Here is a 20,680-nt window from a genome sequence, read left to right as displayed (position 1 = left end):
TAACACAGGGATTTTACAAAATTTTAGTTCAGATATTAAAGATGATTTTTTTCATTTGTAATGAAAATTCACAACATTTTTTGCAATTTTTTATTTATATATTAAAAAATATACAGTTTTTTGGAAAAAGGCTGTGTTAAATTATGCAGAAGGTACTGTGTAACATTTACTGAACGTTTGAAACAAATATGTTTGGAAGATCCTTAAAAAACATGTAATTAGTATGAGAAAATAAAAGTTTTGGGAATCGAGCGACAAAGATTGGATTAACTTTTTAGTGCATTCCAGGTCCATAGGATGGATTATCTTCGTCCTCTGCAAACTCCTCCTCCAGCTTCCTCTTGTTCCTCCTCCTGTTTACTCTTCCTTGTATTTCTAGACTCTTTACAGCCCCGTCTGCAGCCCGAAGGCGTTCCTTGTCTAAAGCAAGCATCGCTCGTTGTTGTGTTTGTAGATTTTGCTACCATTTTCTTCAGTTGCAGTTACTGCAACACTGTTCCAAAAGGTGGTCATGTATGAACACTTATCACATTTCAGTTGTATTTCACTAGCAAGTCCTACGTGCTTTATTATGGAGAGTTCCAGACCAACTTCACTACAATGAATACATCTTACACAGTTTGAAAAAATTCCTTTGAGAACCGACATATCAAATATTTCATTCACATCCGATTCGCCCATAAAACATTCATAGTTTTCACTCATTGAACCAAGCTTCTTCTGTGAAGTATTTTCTTTCCCACTTTGACTGCTATGGGCAGGTGTACTTGAGAGGTTAGGTTCACTCACTTGGTTATCGTCTTTATTGTTTACAGTAATAACACATACCTTTGGCTTTCCAACATTTCTCCTTTTCTTAAAAGCCTTCAGAGGATTTCTAATAACTTTACTTTTACTCATTATTATACTTCAACAAAAGAGAGACTCAAGAAACAGAATTAATTACGAATATTTTCGAGATAACGACAGAGTAAATAAACATGAAACAATCGACAATCACACCAGCGATATATATTGAACCATCACAGGTTAGCCACAACACATACTTTATCTCACATCACTAAAATGTACCTGATGAACACGGACGTTAATAATAACACCATTTGACAGCAGTTTAACAGCGCCACAGTGGGTCATGCCCATGTAGAACACATTTCAAAAAAAAAAAATTTAAAAATAGTTGTAGTCTTCGGAATTGAATAAATTATATATCTATTAAAAGGTAATAGTCTGCAGATTCAGAAAACGCAAAAAAGTAAAAATTGAACTTTTCATGATTTTGAGCCTTTCCGGAGCCCCTTAAAGCAGCATATGTGGGGCAGCGGTTTGTGGACGATGACATTCCAAAAAATGGACTGACCTGTCCAGAGTGCCAATCCTGTGGAACAGTTACTTAATTTTTTTCAGTGTAGCATACTTTATATGGAGACTTTTTGCTTTCAGAATGCTTGACAATGACTGCGTGTCAAAATTGCAGTCACAGTAAATAACATTTTTAACAGCCAAATGCTGAATGACTTAATTCAAAAAGGATTGAGATAAGTTAGGATTTTGACTTTGCTCCGGCCGCAGTGTCTGACGTCACTACCTTTTCTGACGTCTGGTGTCGAGAAAGCGTGGGCTGCCATTCTTCCACTGACATACAGACACCTCATTGAAAGTTCAGAGTTCAAACTATCCTAGTGGTGAAGGGTGGGCGCATGCCCAATAACTCTCTGTCTACTTCTGATCAGAGAGTGTACAATGTTTTTCAATTGAGTTACATTCATCATATATTCAAATGATATCAACAGAAACTGGTTGGGAATCTCAAACATGCAGTGTAATGAATGTGTTGTGACAAATGAAAATTTGTATCATACTGCCACTCGAGCCCAGGGATCTCCTACTTATCAAATGCAGCTGCCCCAATCATTTTTTTTATATGTACACAAATGGCTCTGTATTCCCACAAGTTTTATAATTACACTACATAAAAGAAATAATATGTAGTTGGCTAAAGAAACTATAATACAGTAACTATAAGTTCTTTCTTGTGGTCTATTTTCTGTAGTTTAGCACGAGAATTTCCACAAGATCATAGAACTTTTTACCTGCCAGTTATTTTTAGAAAATTGGCACACTTTCCATTGTGTTTTTTGGTCTTAGGTTACTGACTGGCCCTCTTTATTTTTCTTCACACTTGTTGTTGTTGTTGTTGTTGTGGTCTTCAGTCCTGAGACTGGTTTGATGCAGCTCTCCATGCTACTCTATCCTGTGCAAGCTTCTTCATCTCTCAGTACTTACTGCAACCTACATCCTTCTGAATCTGCTTAGTGTATTCATCTCTCGGTCTCCCTCTATGATTTTTACCCTCCACGCTGCCCTCCAATACTAAATTGCTGATCCCTTGATGCCTCAGAACATGTTCTACCAGCCGGTCGCTTCTTCTAGTCAAGTTGTGCCACAAACTCCTCCCCAATTCTATTCAATACCTCCTCATTAGTTACGTGATCTACCCATCTAATCTTCAGCATTCTTCTGTAGCACCACATTTCAAAAGCTTCTATTCCCTTCTTGTCCAAACTATTTATCGTCCACGTTTCACTTCCATACATGGCTACACTCCATACAAATACTTTCAGAAACGACTTCCTGACACAGAAATCAATACTCTATGTTAACAAATTTCTATTCTTCAGAAACGCTTTCCTTGCCATTGCCAGTCTACATTTTATATCCTCTCTACTTTGACCGTCATCAATCATTTTGCTCGCCAAATAACAAAACTTCTTTACTACTTTAAGTGTCTCATTTCCTAATTAATTCCCTCAGCATCACCCGACTTAATTCGACTACAGTCCATTATCCTCATTTTGCTTTTGTTGATGTTCATCTCATACCCTCCTTTCAAGACACTGTCCATTCCATTCAACTGCTCTTCCAAGTCCTTTGCTGTCTCTGACAAAATTACGATGTCATCGGCAAACCTCAAAGTTTTTATTTCTTCTCTGTGGTTTTTAATTCCTACTACAAATTTTTCTTTTGTCTCCTTTACTGATTGCTCAATATACAGATTGAATAGCATCGGGGAGAGGCTACAACCCTGTCTCACTCCCTTCACAACCACTGCTTCCCTTTCATGTCCGTCGACTCTTATAACTGCCATCTTGTTTCTGTACAAATTGTAAATAACCTTTCTCTCCCTTTATTTTACCCGTGCCACCTTCAGAATTTGAAATAGAGTATTACAGTCAACATTGTCGAAAGCTTTCTCTAAGTCTACAAATGCTAGAAACATAGGTTTGCCTTTCCTTAATCTAGCTTCTAAAATAAGTCATAGGGTTAGTATTGCCTCACATGTTCCCATTTTTCTCCGGAATCCAAACTGATCTTCCCCGAGGTCGGCTTCTATCAGTCTTTCCATTCGTCTGCAAAGAATTCGCGTTAGTATTTTGCAGATGTGACTTATTAAACTGATAGTTCGGTAAATTTCACATCTGTCAATGCCTGCTTTCTTTGGGATTGGAATTATTATATTCTTCTTGAAGTCTGAGGGGTATTTCGCCTGTATCATACATTTTTCTCACCAGATGGTAGAATTTTTTCAGGACTGGCTCTCCCAAGGCTGTCAGTAGTTCTAATGGAATGTTGTCTACTCTCGGGGCCTTGTTTCGTCGTAGGTGTTTCAGTGCTCTGTCAAACTCTTCATGCAGTATCATATCTCCCATTTCATCTTCATCTTCATCTTCATACTCTTCCATTTCCATAATATTGTCCTCAAGTACATTGCCCCTTTATAGACACTCTATATACTCCTTCCTCCTTTCTGCTTTCCCTTCTTTGCTTAGAACTGGGATTCCATCTGAGCTCTTGATATTCATGCAAGTGGTTCTCTTTTCTCCAAAGGTCTCTTTAATTTTCCTGTAGGCAGTATCTATCTTAACCCTAGTGAGATAAGCCTCTACATCCTTACATTTGTCCTCTAGCCATGCCTGCTTAGCCATTTTGCACTTCCTGTCGATGTCATTTTTCAGATGTTTGTATTCCTTTTTGCCTCCTTCATTTACTGCATTTTTATATTTTCTCCTTTCGTCAATTAAATTCAATATTTCTTCTGTCACCCAAGGATTTCTACTAGCCCTTGTCTTTTTACGTAATTGATCCTCTGCTGCCTTCACTACTTCATCCCTCAGAGCTACCCATTCTTCTTCTACTGTATTTCTTTCCCCCATTCCTGTCAATTGTTCCCTTATGCTCTCACTGAAACTCTGCACAACCTCTGGGTTCCCATCTTCTTAAATTCCCACCTTTATGCAGTTTCTTCAGTTTTAATCTACAGTTCATAACGAATAGATTGTGGTCAGAGTCCACATCTGCCCCTGGAAATGTCTTACAATTTAAAACCTGGTTCCTAAATCTCTGTTTTACCATTATATAATCTATCTGGAACCTGTCAGTATCTCCAGGCGTCTTCACCCTTATAGTATTTGAAAGTCATTGCCTAGTCGTCAATTTCCTAAAGCAGTACTTTGTAATTTCACAACATTGTGTCCCTGACAGGGCTCTAAGTCACTGTATTGCTAGCAACACTTCCAGTAGCTTTGCTGCATTGGACATTTCCTTCTGCCTACAGGATCCACCGTGGCTGGAGAACGTGGAGGTGACGCCGGACCTGATGTTCAGGTACCAGGTGTCTGAACGCGAGTTGAATGCTGTGCTGAAGGATGACCTGCAGAAGTTGCGGGCTATCTCACAGGTGAGTACACGTTCCGTACGTAATACGTAATCTTATGTGCACCACTAAATGAGTGCTTTCGCACTATTGGAGTTCACATAGGTTACTTAAAGTGTCATTTGTATTCTAATCTGAGAATGTCTAGCTATGTCAGGGAAGTCATTGTCCTGTGTAGGCTGTTTTTAATTTTTGAAATAATACTTTGTTTCATGATTTTTTGCTGTTAGCTACTTTTGCCCCCGTTACCTGGTAATGAAACTGATGACGAAAGTTACAGCAGCTTCAAGAATAGAAAAATAAAGCCAGACATAAATATAAAAATTTTTTACACACCTCTGGCGCAGTAAAAAAACTGTGGTCACGTATCTTATTTACGACACATTAGTATGGAGGAACACTCTGTAACGGTATCTGTGATAAAGGTTGCTTAAGAATGTGCACCATTATTTATGTTTATATGGAGGCCCTGCATAGCAGTGTGTCATTAGAATCATGCTTAGCCCTGGGAAGACTTGTACTCTGCTCCTTTCAGACGTGCCAACTCTCCCAATTTAAGCAGGAGGCTCCCAATTTTTCCTTCTTCCTCCCGATCTCCCAACAGTGAAGACCGATCTCCCGATTTTCAGAGCAGTTTCAATACTTTCCTTACTATTTGAAAATCCTGCGCCTTCGATATGTTGGTGGATGACAAGGTATGGCTGGTACTCGTCTATGTTACCTTGGAAGATTGGTGTGGTGGCTGTCGGGAGTGGCAGTAGGCGTAGCTCGCGCTTCGTATCTACGAGGAAGTAAGGAACTTATCGTTGGCAGCATTCAGAGACAAATGAATATCTTTCGAATAGTGCCAATTTCCTCCACATCTGGTAGCACCAGCGCGATCGTAAATCAAATCAAAAGGATGGTTGTGATCTGATGATAGAGAAATTCTACATTTGCTTTGGTGACCACTTTGAAGCCTGAGGAAAAGTCTATATTCTTTAAGTCTGTAAGAAAATGTTTCTTATCATCATGTGATTACATGATACACAAATTTCCATTCAAAGATGAAGTTTTAACGCATGCAGAAGTTGCAAATATTTCTATAATTGGCAAAGCATCATTTTCCAGCCTTAGATTTTTCATAAACAGATTTCCTAATATTATGATTATCGAAAGTGAACACTTAGATACAGAAGTTGATATTCTTCACTCTCAGTTCTGTAACTTTCAGCTGGAAGAAACCAACTTGGCAGCAGAGAGAATTGATGTTCAGTGGGGGTTGGTAGGGCAGAAGAAATCAGCTGATGGGGTTCTTCAGTATGATAAACTTGCAGAGGTGATGCTGGCTATTTTGTCAATTCCACATAGTAATGCGGAATGTGAAAGAATTTTTAGCACAGTTACAAAGACCAAAACTCAGTTCAGGTCCATGCTTTCAGAAACGTCTTTGGAGAAATTTTTGATTTTAAAATCAGTTCAAAATGGCGAGTGCTTTGAGCAGAAATTTAGTTCAGAGTTTTTGAAGAAGTCTAAGTCAGCTACGGATGTGCTGAATAAGAAACTACCGTAATCAGACAAATTCAGACTGATAAAGTATTCAGATTATTTCCTAAGCCTAACATGTACATCCTGTATAAAATTGATTTAAATTTGGGAAATATGTGTTGCGGATATGGGATGCCGTGCAAATATGGGTTGCATTATGAAACGAAAATGTGTCATCATTTAACAGTGATTTATTCATGCAAAAACTGTGCTAATGTCAAAACAGAAATCTACTATACGTTAATTTGTTTCCTCGGATCGTAATTTCGAACTGTAGTTCTCTCGAGAATGCTTCATTTCGATGTGTGTGAATCCAAAGAAACCTGCAGAGCTCATCATTCATATTGTTCAGCATGTTGAGTGATAAATTATACAGTCCGAAGGCGCAGGTATGTCCATTATTTAGTATTTACATGTAAATAAGAAAGCAAATGTAATTGAATTGTTACGTTATTGAATTATTGCAACTTTAATCGTCAGGGATGTGTTGTAATTCACAATAGTACACTGCTAAAATTCTCCTGATTTTTCACTTTTGAAAGTTGGCATGTCTGTCCTTTGCAGCTATTACCACTGAAAGGAAAAAAATATCTACTCTAATTGCAACCTTACACATTGATTGTCTCATATTTGTTTCATTGGGAGTGCAGATCACAATTACTTCATAACTTGGAGCAGATACAGTATAAATTAAATATAACATCCTTATTGAAGGCTCAATGAGAAGTAAGCAGCATTTCAGTTTAGAGCTTCCTTTGTTCATTGCTGTTTGTATTTTTTGAGAGCGTGTCTGCTCCTTGGCAGTCAAGACACCGCCAAACGGCGACGTCGCCACATAGCAGGCCCTGCCCACAGGAAGTGGAGATGTTTACCCGCCATTGTGCCTTGCTGATTACCTGAATTGCACACCTCTCTGTTCAACTCTGCACAGACATGAAACAGAACGACCACACACAGTACATGATTTGCCACTTCTTCCCTATCTAATACTGCTTTACCGTTTTGCCACTATCATCTTTCCTTGTCATAAATAGGGAATGGGGAACATCGTTTGCCTAAAACGCATGTAACATAACACAGGCACAACTTGCGTGTACATCACTAGTGAAAACAGTTCACTTTAGAAACCGTAATAATATGAATTACATTTGGTATTAGTGTAAAATGACGTTACAACTTATACTTACGCGAATTCCATCTGTAAAATGAGAAAATGCAACCCTTATGCAGGTGTTTGTTGCCATGCCATCATCAGCCACATTATGTGCGTTGGTTAACATATAAAATAAAACTTTACTGGCAGATTAAAACTGTGTGCCCGACCGAGACTCGAACTCGGGACCTTTGCCTTTCACGGGCAAGTGCTCTACCAACTGAGCTACCGAAGCACGACTCACGCCCGGTACTCACAGCTTTACTCCTGCCAGTACCTCGTTTCATATCAGCGCACACTCCGCTGCAGAGTGAAAATCTCATTCTGGAAACAATCCCCAGGCTGTGGCTAAGCCATGTCTCCGCAATATCCTTTCTTTCAGGAGTGCTAGTTCTGCAAGGTTCGCAGGAGAGCTTCTGTAAAGTTTGGAAGGTAGGAGACGAGGTACTGGCAGGAGTAAAGCTGTGAGTACCGGGCGTGAGTCGTGCTTCGGTAGCTCAGTTGGTAGAGCACTTGCCCGCGAAAGGCAAAGGTCCCGAGTTCGAGTCTCGGTCGGGCACACAGTTTTAATCTGCCAGTAAAGTTTCACATCAGCGCACACTCCGCTGCAGAGTGAAAATCTCATTCTGGAAACAATCCCCAGGCTGTGGCTAAGCCATGTCTCCGCAATATCCTTTCTTTCAGGAGTGCTAGTTCTGCAAGGTTCGCAGGAGAGCTTCTGTAAAGTTTGGAAGGTAGGAGACGAGGTACTGGCAGGAGTAAAGCTGTGAGTACCGGGCGTGAGTCGTGCTTCGGTAGCTCAGTTGGTAGAGCACTTGCCCGCGAAAGGCAAAGGTCCCGAGTTCGAGTCTCGGTCGGGCACACAGTTTTAATCTGCCAGTAAAGTTTCATATCAGCGCACACTCCGCTGCAGAGTGAAAATCTCATTCTGGAAACAATCCCCAGGCTGTGGCTAAGCCATGTCTCCGCAATATCCTTTCTTTCAGGAGTGCTAGTTCTGCAAGGTTCGCAGGAGAGCTTCTGTAAAGTTTGGAAGGTAGGAGACGAGGTACTGGCAGGAGTAAAGCTGTGAGTACCGGGCGTGAGTCGTGCTTCGGTAGCTCAGTTGGTAGAGCACTTGCCCGCGAAAGGCAAAGGTCCCGAGTTCGAGTCTCGGTCGGGCACACAGTTTTAATCTGCCAGTAAAGTTTCATATCAGCGCACACTCCGCTGCAGAGTGAAAATCTCATTCTGGAAACAATCCCCAGGCTGTGGCTAAGCCATGTCTCCGCAATATCCTTTCTTTCAGGAGTGCTAGTTCTGCAAGGTTCGCAGGAGAGCTTCTGTAAAGTTTGGAAGGTAGGAGACGAGGTACTGGCAGGAGTAAAGCTGTGAGTACCGGGCGTGAGTCGTGCTTCGGTAGCTCAGTTGGTAGAGCACTTGCCCGCGAAAGGCAAAGGTCCCGAGTTCGAGTCTCGGTCGGGCACACAGTTTTAATCTGCCAGTAAAGTTTCATATCAGCGCACACTCCGCTGCAGAGTGAAAATCTCATTCTGGAAACAATCCCCAGGCTGTGGCTAAGCCATGTCTCCGCAATATCCTTTCTTTCAGGAGTGCTAGTTCTGCAAGGTTCGCAGGAGAGCTTCTGTAAAGTTTGGAAGGTAGGAGACGAGGTACTGGCAGAAGTAAAGCTGTGAGTACCGGGCGTGAGTCGTGCTTCGGTAGCTCAGTTGGTAGAGCACTTGCCCGCGAAAGGCAAAGGTCCCGAGTTCGAGTCTCGGTCGGGCACACAGTTTTAATCTGCCAGTAAAGTTTCATATCAGCGCACACTCCGCTGCAGAGTGAAAATCTCATTCTGGAAACAATCCCCAGGCTGTGGCTAAGCCATGTCTCCGCAATATCCTTTCTTTCAGGAGTGCTAGTTCTGCAAGGTTCGCAGGAGAGCTTCTGTAAAGTTTGGAAGGTAGGAGACGAGGTACTGGCAGGAGTAAAGCTGTGAGTACCGGGCGTGAGTCGTGCTTCGGTAGCTCAGTTGGTAGAGCACTTGCCCGCGAAAGGCAAAGGTCCCGAGTTCGAGTCTCGGTCGGGCACACAGTTTTAATCTGCCAGTAAAGTTTCATATCAGCGCACACTCCGCTGCAGAGTGAAAATCTCATTCTGGAAACAATCCCCAGGCTGTGGCTAAGCCATGTCTCCGCAATATCCTTTCTTTCAGGAGTGCTAGTTCTGCAAGGTTCGCAGGAGAGCTTCTGTAAAGTTTGGAAGGTAGGAGACGAGGTACTGGCAGAAGTAAAGCTGTGAGTACCGGGCGTGAGTCGTGCTTCGGTAGCTCAGTTGGTAGAGCACTTGCCCGCGAAAGGCAAAGGTCCCGAGTTCGAGTCTCGGTCGGGCACACAGTTTTAATCTGCCAGTAAAGTTTCACATCAGCGCACACTCCGCTGCAGAGTGAAAATCTCATTCTGGAAACAATCCCCAGGCTGTGGCTAAGCCATGTCTCCGCAATATCCTTTCTTTCAGGAGTGCTAGTTCTGCAAGGTTCGCAGGAGAGCTTCTGTAAAGTTTGGAAGGTAGGAGACGAGGTACTGGCAGAAGTAAAGCTGTGAGTACCGGGCGTGAGTCGTGCTTCGGTAGCTCAGTTGGTAGAGCACTTGCCCGCGAAAGGCAAAGGTCCCGAGTTCGAGTCTCGGTCGGGCACACAGTTTTAATCTGCCAGTAAAGTTTCACATCAGCGCACACTCCGCTGCAGAGTGAAAATCTCATTCTGGAAACAATCCCCAGGCTGTGGCTAAGCCATGTCTCCGCAATATCCTTTCTTTCAGGAGTGCTAGTTCTGCAAGGTTCGCAGGAGAGCTTCTGTAAAGTTTGGAAGGTAGGAGACGAGGTACTGGCAGGAATAAAGCTGTGAGTACCGGGCGTGAGTCGTGCTTCGGTAGCTCAGTTGGTAGAGCACTTGCCCGCGAAAGGCAAAGGTCCCGAGTTCGAGTCTCGGTCGGGCACACAGTTTTAATCTGCCAGTAAAGTTTCATATCAGCGCACACTCCGCTGCAGAGTGAAAATCTCATTCTGGAAACAATCCCCAGGCTGTGGCTAAGCCATGTCTCCGCAATATCCTTTCTTTCAGGAGTGCTAGTTCTGCAAGGTTCGCAGGAGAGCTTCTGTAAAGTTTGGAAGGTAGGAGACGAGGTACTGGCAGGAGTAAAGCTGTGAGTACCGGGCGTGAGTCGTGCTTCGGTAGCTCAGTTGGTAGAGCACTTGCCCGCGAAAGGCAAAGGTCCCGAGTTCGAGTCTCGGTCGGGCACACAGTTTTAATCTGCCAGTAAAGTTTCATATCAGCGCACACTCCGCTGCAGAGTGAAAATCTCATTCTGGAAACAATCCCCAGGCTGTGGCTAAGCCATGTCTCCGCAATATCCTTTCTTTCAGGAGTGCTAGTTCTGCAAGGTTCGCAGGAGAGCTTCTGTAAAGTTTGGAAGGTAGGAGACGAGGTACTGGCAGGAGTAAAGCTGTGAGTACCGGGCGTGAGTCGTGCTTCGGTAGCTCAGTTGGTAGAGCACTTGCCCGCGAAAGGCAAAGGTCCCGAGTTCGAGTCTCGGTCGGGCACACAGTTTTAATCTGCCAGTAAAGTTTCATATCAGCGCACACTCCGCTGCAGAGTGAAAATCTCATTCTGGATATAAAATAAAACTGTACATGACAAGTCAGCATCTAAAAACAAGTGAGTCGATTCATCTGCATCTCTGTCCACACCTATACTCCAAAAGCCACCTTATTGTCTGTGGCGGGGGACACTTCATTACCACTATCATTTTGTCAGTGAATGACATAAAATCATTAAAAGGCTCCATGATCATCATTGCACTAGATAACATAGTACTCCACTAACAGCGATCAACACAGAGTGTCGTGTTATTTACCACTGTCACTTCTCCCCTTGTGTTGTTCCAGTTGTGAATGGTGCACGGTAGAATGATTACCTGTCAGCCTTTGTTTGAGCTCGAATCGCTCAAAGCTTACATCCAAATATTTCCAGGAAATATGTGTAGGAGGAAGCAGCATGATGTTGGCTATTCCCTGAATTTTAAATGTGAATTACTCCGTGATGCACAATCCCGTGCTTTTAGCATCTGTTGTTATAGTTTGGTGGACATTGATGGATCTGTGCAGCTACTTAAGTAAGATATAGCACATATATTTATGATGTGAGTCAATTGGCAGCCTCTGCAGAAAGTGTCAGTCCTTTTGCTAGCACTCCTGCATTTCACTAAAATTTTCTAGAGTTGCAACTTCTTTATACATAGTGAGACTCATAAGACATAACACCACCTGTTATTTTATGAATGATTCATAATATTCAAATGGAGTTCTCAGCAAATGGGCATGTAGAGTGATAAGAAACTTTGTTTGCTTGTTTAATACATCACAGTATTTGTCTTTTAAAGAGTTACCCAACGCTATGAAAATGTATAATCTAATTTAAGAAACCATATTTGCCAGCTGATATAAGAGTATTAAACATGTAACAAAATCACATGCCTTTCAGTCTGCTATAATCTGCTGAAAACATAATTTCGATATATTGAACCATTCATGAAATAAAAGTAGTGGCAGACACTCATTTTCTATGCATCAGCTTCATCTGTGAACAGCCTCATAGGTTTTTCAATGTTTTTTTCTAGGTCATGTATGTATATTGTGGAACATTATCAATTCAAACTTCCTGTGGATTACATTTGCAAGTCCTATAGATAAAGTCAATTACCAATTTTCAAGAAAAAAAAGCAAAGGTAATCCTTATGAGGAGTGTTCTTTACTGAGTATTTGTTACAATGGTTGTAAGAGACAAAACTGTATGTCGAAGTGAGGTTTGACCACAGATCCCTACAGTTTACTACCGAGGAATACTGCAGTGTGATACAGGAACTTTACCAGATAGGACTGATGGAGACCATTGGGGAAAGAAATGCAAAGAAGGCAATCCCATTTCATATTATCACTAAATAAGTGTGTGTATGTCATGGATATGATAAGTAATTCGGGTGGCAATCATTAAAGGAAAGGCTTTTTCATTGCTTTGAGTTTTTTTCGTGTAATTTCAACCACCACTTTCTCTGCAGAAGGGCAAAGTATTTTTCTGACTCGTACTTACATTGGGGGAAATGACCATTGTGATAAAATAAGAGAAATGAGAGCTCACAGTGAAAGAATTAAGTCACCATTTTCTGTGTGTAGTATTTGACATTTTAGTGGCAGAAAAATAGTGTTAAAGTGATACTATGCACCAACTGCCAAACACTTGAGTGTGAACTGCAGAGTAATCGTGTAGGTGTAGATACGGAAGCAAGAAGTCAAAATAATTTGGAAACCTGGAATACTCGTTATGCCGGTAAAACTAAGCCATCGTATACAAGCGAGGAAGAGACTGGAGCATATATATTCCTGAATGAGATTTTCACTCTGCAGCAGAGTGTGCGCTTATATGAAACTTCCTGGCAGATTAAAACTGTGTGCCGGACCGAGACTCGAACTCGGGACTTTCTTTCAGGAGTGCTAGTTCTGCAAGGTTCGCAGGAGAGCTTCTGTAAAGTTTGGAAGGTAGGAGACGAGGTACTGGCAGAAGTAAAGCTGTGAGGACGGGGTGTGAGTCGTGCTCGGGTAGCTCAGTCGGTAGAGCACTTGCCCGCGAAAGGCAAACGTCCCGAGTTCGAGTCTCGGTCTGGCACACAGTTTTAATCTGTCAGGAAGTTTCATATATATTCCTGCAACTCTGCCGTGTAGAAATAGTGGAAGTGTAAGGCACCGACAGAGACAGATAGCTACAGTGTCTGTGTCACGTTTTGTTGCAGCCGATGCTGGTGAACGAGCAGCTGGGCCAGCTGTACCTGGACATGGCGCGCGCCGGCGGCAAGGAGCTGGGCTTCGAGGAGGGCGAGCTCACTTCCAGCAGCTCGGGGTCTGGCAACGACAGTGCCGGGGCGGAAGCCGGTGCCACGACCCACAGGGTGCGTATCAGCGTCAGCTGTCTGATGTCGTTACTATTACCGGCCAATTTGACATAATCACTAGCCATTTGCCTTTGTCTTCATCATTGACATCAACAACAGCCCTTTCTCATCATTACTATGAGTCTTGTGTCACCACCACCATGAGCCCTTTGTTATCCTCATCATCACAACAGATCACATGCCTTCATTACCACAAGTCACACAACATCAGCACAAGACATGTGTCATCATCATCGCCATCAGCCATTAGTCATCACCAGTGGAAAAATGCTCCTTTTGGATCACAAAAAGGTGAATAAGCTCCTGTTTATTAAGAGACTCTGACTGAAAACAGGGGTACCAGCTGTCTCATTCTACCTTCCTCAGCACCTTTAAAAATTTTCCCAAAAATTTTGGCACGTGAATATACTTCCACTCTACCACAAACTCCCCTAATTATAATTCGCTCACACCCACATGTCCGCCCACTCCCACTTGTCCATTCTCACCCACTTATTCAGCCCAGTCATTACCTCTTTGTGTGTGTCACTGTCTCCTATGTCACAGCCACAGCTCCCTTCATTCTGCCCTACTATTACAGTCTGCTCTCACTATCACTGTCTCGCTCTTGCTCCTCTTACTGCTACTATCTCATTTCTTCCTTCTCGCTGCTGCTGTCTCTTCTCACTTTTCCACATTGTTGTTCACATATACTCTGTCTCTCATTATCACTGGCTCCCACCCACTTTCGCGTTCTCTTCCTCTCTATTCCTCTCCATGCTGGCACTGTCTCCTTCACTTTTTTCCTAACACTGTTCTGTCTCTGTCAACTATGCTCTGCTGCCACTGTGGCTCTCTCTTTCTCTCACACTGCAATTATCTCCTTTACTCTTTCTCTACCACGGCCAGTGTCTACTATCGTCCAGTATTTATTACTTTTCTGCCTCTTTTCCATTGCCACTGTCTCCTTCTGTCTCAGCACAAATATGTTGGCATGCCAAAATTTGGCACAATGAGGCAGCTGGTACCCCACTTTTCAGTCAGTCTTTTGAAAAGGAGCATATTTGCCTTTTTCTGCTGGTTCCCTTCTTTTCTCTGCCACAGCAGGCGTCACCCATATGAAAAGAACCTTATGTATCAGTAAAATTTTGATAATGTACTTATGTGAAAATGAAATAATTGAAAACTAATTTTACACCTCAGACTGGATGTTAAGTGCACAAAAATGACTGGGGTTTCATGTTTCTCAACAACATAGACCACAAGGAAAACATTTATTTAGTGTTATTTAATTTTTTTTAGCACAGAAGATATAATTTTTTGTGGTAAAAACTGTTGGCATGTGGACAGACACAGACAAATTGACAAATTTTCAGGCTTATGTTACACTGAACTCGCATTCGGGAGGATGACGGTTCAATACCTCGTCTGGCCATCCTGATTTAGGTTTTCCGTGTTTTCTCTCAATCACTCCAGGCAAATGCCGGGATGGTTTCTCTGAAAGGGCATGGCCGACTTCCTTCCCCATCCTTCTCTAATCCGATGAGACTGATGACCTTGCTGTCTGGTCTCCTTCCCCAAACAACCCAACCCAGACTTATGTTGCTCCGTAATCACGACTTATGTAGTTCCATAATCAAAGAAATCCTCCAAAAAACGTAAATTGATCAAAATATTTCAACACAGTTGCAACCTCACTATTGAGACATGGAAACTTGTCCAGAGGAAAACAGTGTAGACCTTCTGGACAGATTTAAAGTAAAATTTGTCTTTGACATAAGAATTACACTGAAAACCAATCAGTTCCATCTACACATGCAAAAGGGCACTTTGAACTGAAACAGTGGCAGTCTACATGAATGTCATACGTGTGTCTTGTACGCAGCCTGTACATATCATAGTTCAGATGAAACTGGCAAGGAGAAAATGTATTGCGTAATGTGTAAGAATCCGAACCTACTTAAAAAAGCATCCACAACTTCTACACCGAGATAACAAAAGTCATCAGATAGCAATATGCACATATAAAAAAGGTGGTAGTATGAATATAATAGAGGGAAACATTCCATGTGAGAAAAATATATCTAAAAACAAAGGTGGTGTAACTTACCAAATGAAAGCGTTGGTATGTTGATAGAGACACTAATAAAGCACAAACACACACACAAAATTAAAGCGTTTGCTTGTGTCTGTATATGTGCAGGTGTGTGTGTGTGTGTGTGTGTGTGTGTGTGTGTGTGTGTGTGTGTAAGTAAGTCTTTCAATTTCTGGGATTGGAATGACTCCTTACCCTCTCCCTTAAAACCCACATCCTTTCGTCTTTCCCTCTCCTTCCCTCTTTCCTGATGAAGAAACCGTGGGTTGCGAAAGCTTGAATTTTGTGTGTGTGTTTGTGTTTGTGTTTGTTAGTGTCTCTATTAACATATCAACGCTTTTTTTGGGAAGTTACATCATCATTGTTTTTAGATATAAAGGTGGTAGCATTGCGTACAGAAGGTATGAAAGGGCAGCGTATTGGTGGAACTGTCATTTGTACTAGAGTGATTCATGTGAAGAGGTTTCTGACACGATTGTGGCCACGCGTCAGCAGTTAACAGACTTTGAACATGGGGTGGTAAATGGAGCTAGACACATGGGACATCCCATTTCAAAAATCATTAGGGACACCAGTATTCAGAGATCCACAGTTTCAAGAGTGTGCCAAGATTTCAGGCATTACCTCTCATCACAGACAGCACAGTGACCAACGGCCTTCACTTAACGACCGAGAGCAGCGGTGTCCGAGTAGAGTTGTCACTGCTAACAGACGAGCAATGTGAAATAACCACAGAAAACAATGTGGGATGTATGAGGAATGTATCTGTCTGGACAGTGTGGATAAATCTGGCGTTAACAGGCTATGGGTGCAGGTGAGCAATGTGAGTGCGTTTGCGAACAGCATGATACCATCTGCAATGCCTCACCTGCACTCATGACCATATCAGTTGGATCCTAGACAACTGGAAAACCGTGTCCTAGTCAAATAAGTTCTGATTTCAGTTGGTTAGGTGTGATGTTAGTGTTAGAGTGTGGCGCAGATCCCACAAAGGTACAGACCCAGGTTGTGAGCGAGGTGCTGTGTGAACTGGTGGTGGCTCAAGAATGGTGTGGGCTGTTTTTACATGGAATGGACTGTGCCCTCTGGTCCAACTGAACTGATCGCTGACTGGAAATCGCTCTGTTCAGCTACTTGGAGATCATTTGCACCCATTCATGGATTTCAAGGCAGTGCGCCACGTCTCCGGGCCTTAATTGCTTGCGCCCCACTGCAGACTCCTAACTAAGGTATGAGGATATGGGATTGGTTCCCAAGTATGTGAGTGGCTCGAAGACTTCTTAAGTAATAGAACCCAGTACGTTGTCCTCGACGGTGAGTGTTCATCGGAAGTGAGGGTATCATCTGGAGTGCCCCAGGAAAGTGTGGCAGGTCCGCTGTTGTTTTCTATCTACATAAATGATCTTTTGGATAGGGTGGATAGCAATGTGCGGCTGTTTGCTGATGATGCTGTGGTGTACGGGAAGGTGTCGTTGTTGAGTGACTGTAGGAAGATAAAAGATGACTTGGATAGGATTTGTGATTGGTGTAAAGAATGGCAGCTAACTCTAAATATAGATAAATGTAAATTAATGCATATGAATAGGAAAAAGAATCCTGTAATGTTTGAATACTCCATTAGTAGTGTAGCGTGTGACAGTCACATCGATTAAATATTTGGGCGTAACATTGCAGAGCGATATGAAGTGGGACAAGCATGTAATGGCAGTTGTGGGGAAGGCGGATAGTCGTCTTCAGTTCATTGGTAGAATTTTGGGAAGATGTGGTTCATCTGTAAAGGAGACGGCTTATAAAACACTAATACGACCTATTCTCGAGTACTGCTCTAGCGTTTGGGATCCCTATCAGGTCGGACTGAGTGAGGACGTAGAAGCAATTCAGAGGCGGGCTGGTAGATTTGTTACTGGTAGGTTTGATCATCACTCGAGTGTTACGGAAATGCTTCAGGAACTCGGGTGGGAGTCTCTAGAGGAAAGGAGGTGTTCTTTTCATGAATCGCTACTGAGAAAATTTAGAGAACCAGCATTTGAGGCTGACTGCAGTACAATTTTACTGCCGCCAACTTAAATTTTGCGGAAAGACCACAAAGATAAGATAAAAGAGATTAGGGCTCATACAGAGGCATATAGGCAGTGATTTTTCCCTCGTTTTGTTTGGGAGTGGATCAGGGAGAGAAGATGCTAGTTGTGGTACGAGGTACCCTCCGCCACACACCATATGGTGGATTGCGGAGTGTGTATGTAGATGTAGATGTAGATTGGTCGGAAGAACATTCTGGACAATTTAAGTGAATGATTTGGCCACCTTGATTGCTTGACCCGAATCCCATCAAACATTTATGGTATGTAATCAGGAGGTCAGTTCGTACACAAAGTCGTGCACTGGTAGCAATTTCGCAATTATGGACGGGTGTGGAGGAAGCATGTCTCAATATTTCTGCAGGGAACTTCTGACGACTTGTCGAGTTTGTACCACATTCAGCTGCTAAACTACTGCCTGCAAAAGGAGGACTGACACGATATTCTCAAGTATCCTATGACTTTTGTAACCTCAGTGTATGGTTATCTACTTTACACAATACTCTTACTGCTTGTTTCTGCTGAACACTTTATTTACTGTAGGCACACTACTCCAGAAGATGATTCAGTCAGGGAGGGAAAATATGAGAAATAAGTAGTCGCTCGTGTCCTTAGATCAGCACAGCGAGGTCATAATAATTCTCTGCTGAGTTTCTTGATTTGTTTATCAATGTGTTGGGTTCATTTTAACTTGCTATCCAGCTGGTACCCAACACATTTCATACACTATGCTTCAGTTAGTGCACAATTATTAATGTCTACTTCTGGTGTTAGTTTGAAATTGAATAACACATGTCTTTCTGAGACTCACGCCTCTGTCATCTCTCATCTGTGTAGTAAATAGTAACTCTTTCTCTACAGACTCGCAAGAAGCGGCGCAGTTTGGAGTACAGCAAGCTGGTGATGATCTTCGAGGAGAATGCACCGATGCCGTCACCCGTATCGCAGCCGGCGTAGTGGACGCCTCCCAGTCGTAGCCCCCAGGGGGCTTTCTCCAGCAACGCGCCACCACGCAACACCCGCGTTCCTCGAAGGGGTTCGGCCCCGAGCTGCCTGCAGATCTTCGGGATCTGGAAGCGCTCGTCTGCCGGAGCCGACCCTTCCGGACAGAGTCCAACGGTTCACTCGCGAGACGGAGGAGCGTCGCAGATGCCCGTGTCCTGCCCGCGGTACGGCCTCTCCCGCCACCTTTGCCGTGCACCTCTGTGGGAGTCACTGGACCAGGTGTCTTCCCGGAGGCACCAGCACGGGAATGCACCACAGTTTCCCGCAAGAGGAAAATGGTCCCGAAATGGGAACGGCGCATTTTCCCTCGTGGGAATCGCAGCCCGGTTGTCGAGCCTACTTCCCCGTGTACCTGAAAAGCGGACAGACAGTGATAGATCCCAGACTACCGAATTTCCTTTACCGTGCAGGACTGCAGAATGTTCCGCTCACCACCATCTGTCCGTGTCTGCTCTTTCTCCTTGTGTGGAATCTTCTACAGTGCTCTGCCCGGACAGTATTATACCTTGTACCATCACCGCGCTGCTTTCAGTGTGTCGTGTTCAAATGTTCAAAGTGTCTGCACGTGTTCTGCTTCTATATCATTCAGAGCAGAAAATGTGTAAAGTTGCTTACATCCATTTTTTTATTGCGATGGGAGCTACAAGACCGAGGGATCTACAGGCATCTGGGAAGTAGTGCTGCCGTCGTCGCACCAGTTCCGAGGGACCGGTGGAACGAACGACAACGAGAACGGAGGGCGAGACCGGTTTTCCGGATCTCGCCGGGATGCGAGGTGCACGAATGTACGTCACCGGCTGTACCGTCCGTACCTCCGTCTCCGGGCTCGGCAAATACGACAGCACACAGACTTAATTAATTCTCAGTGAGACTGAGCAGTGTTTTATGAAAATGAGCAAGGATGTTTAAGGAAAAGAAGAGAAATGATATCTTGTTTAAATACAACAGACTGAAGAAGAAAAAAGCTGAAATCATTTTCATTAAACGTATATGTTATCAGAAGCTGTGGGATGCTAGTCAGATGCCAACTTTGGAATTCAAAGTCGAGAAAATTTCTTCATTTTTTTCCTCTGTTCTGCTGCGCTTCAGCACTTGCTTCATTTTTGAGCAAGTTCTTCCTAATCCACCATTGTGGATCCTACGATAAGAGACTATATTTTGTGCAAACTTTCAAACTCTATTGAGACTTATTTATTTTACACTTTTCTTACTATAGTCCAGTATAAGGGCTTGTGAAGCCTGTACTGACTAGCTTTTGTACATGTAGTTATGTAAGTTGCAAGAAATACTGCACATTTATTTTGTGTGTGTCTGTATATATACATATATTTGTGGATATATTTGCTAAATAACTTCGAAATAAAAAAAAGTTATTTTTAACACTTGTGTGTGTTTTCCCCCTCTCTTGGAGCATTACACTCCTATAATCCTGCACTATCCAACAAGTGACATCCTTTGTTTCCTATCTGCATAATTGGAATTGCTACATTGTAAGGTAATAACAATAAAAACTTCCTTACATGTTTTTGATTTTTCTTAACACGATTAAGTTGCGTACTTGTATACTTAATATATCTAAAAACAAAGATGGTGTAACTTACCAAACGAAAGTGTTGGTATGGTGATAGAGACACTAACAAACACACACACACACACACACACACACACACACAATTCAAGCTTTCTGAACCCACAGTTGCTTCATCAGGAAAGAGGGAAGGAGGGGGAAAGAGGAAAGGATGTGGGTTTTAAGGGAGAGGGTAAGGAGTCATTCCAATCCCGGGAGCGGAAAGACTTACCTTAGGGGGAAAAAAGGGACAGGTATACACTCGCGCGCGCGCCCCCCCCCCCCCCCCCACACACACACACACACACACACACACATCCATCCGCACATATACAGACAGAAGCAGACATATGTGCGGATGGATATATATCTGTGTGTGTGTGTGTGTGTGTGTGTGTGTGTGTGTGTGTGTGTGTGTGTATATTTGTGTTTGTGTTTGTTATTGTCTCTATCAATGTACCAACGCTTTCGTGTCGTAAGTTACATCATCTTTGTTTTTAGATATATTTTTCCCACGTGGAATGTTTCCCTCTGTTATATTTGTATACTTAATATGTCGCACCATATCAAACACAGTTTTC

The 20,680-nt window shown here is 42.9% G+C and overlaps 1 protein-coding gene and 1 non-coding gene across 2 annotated transcripts in view; one reads left to right on the top strand and one right to left on the bottom strand.

Annotated features, from left to right (window-relative positions):
* The window catches only part of LOC124553531 (period circadian protein), a 197,896-nt gene extending 177,984 nt beyond the window's left edge, over positions 1–19,912 (top strand). Inside the window, exons 22-24 of the mRNA XM_047127380.1 lie at positions 4,616–4,738; positions 13,217–13,372; positions 18,389–19,912. Coding sequence (XP_046983336.1) covers positions 4,616–4,738; positions 13,217–13,372; positions 18,389–18,484 — 375 coding nt within the window. The 3' untranslated portion in view covers positions 18,485–19,912. The remainder of the gene's footprint in view (positions 1–4,615; positions 4,739–13,216; positions 13,373–18,388) is intronic.
* Trnas-uga lies at positions 7,556–7,630 on the bottom strand. The gene has a single exon. It is a non-coding gene; the product is annotated as a tRNA-Ser (tRNA).
* Positions 19,913–20,680: the final 768 nt, after the last annotated feature.

The sequence above is a fragment of the Schistocerca americana genome, chromosome 11 (genome assembly GCF_021461395.2).
Source record: "Schistocerca americana isolate TAMUIC-IGC-003095 chromosome 11, iqSchAmer2.1, whole genome shotgun sequence".
NCBI lineage: Eukaryota > Metazoa > Arthropoda > Insecta > Orthoptera > Acrididae > Schistocerca > Schistocerca americana.
The sequence above is the reverse complement of the archived record's forward strand: the minus strand, read 5'-3'. Positions and strand labels throughout refer to the sequence as shown.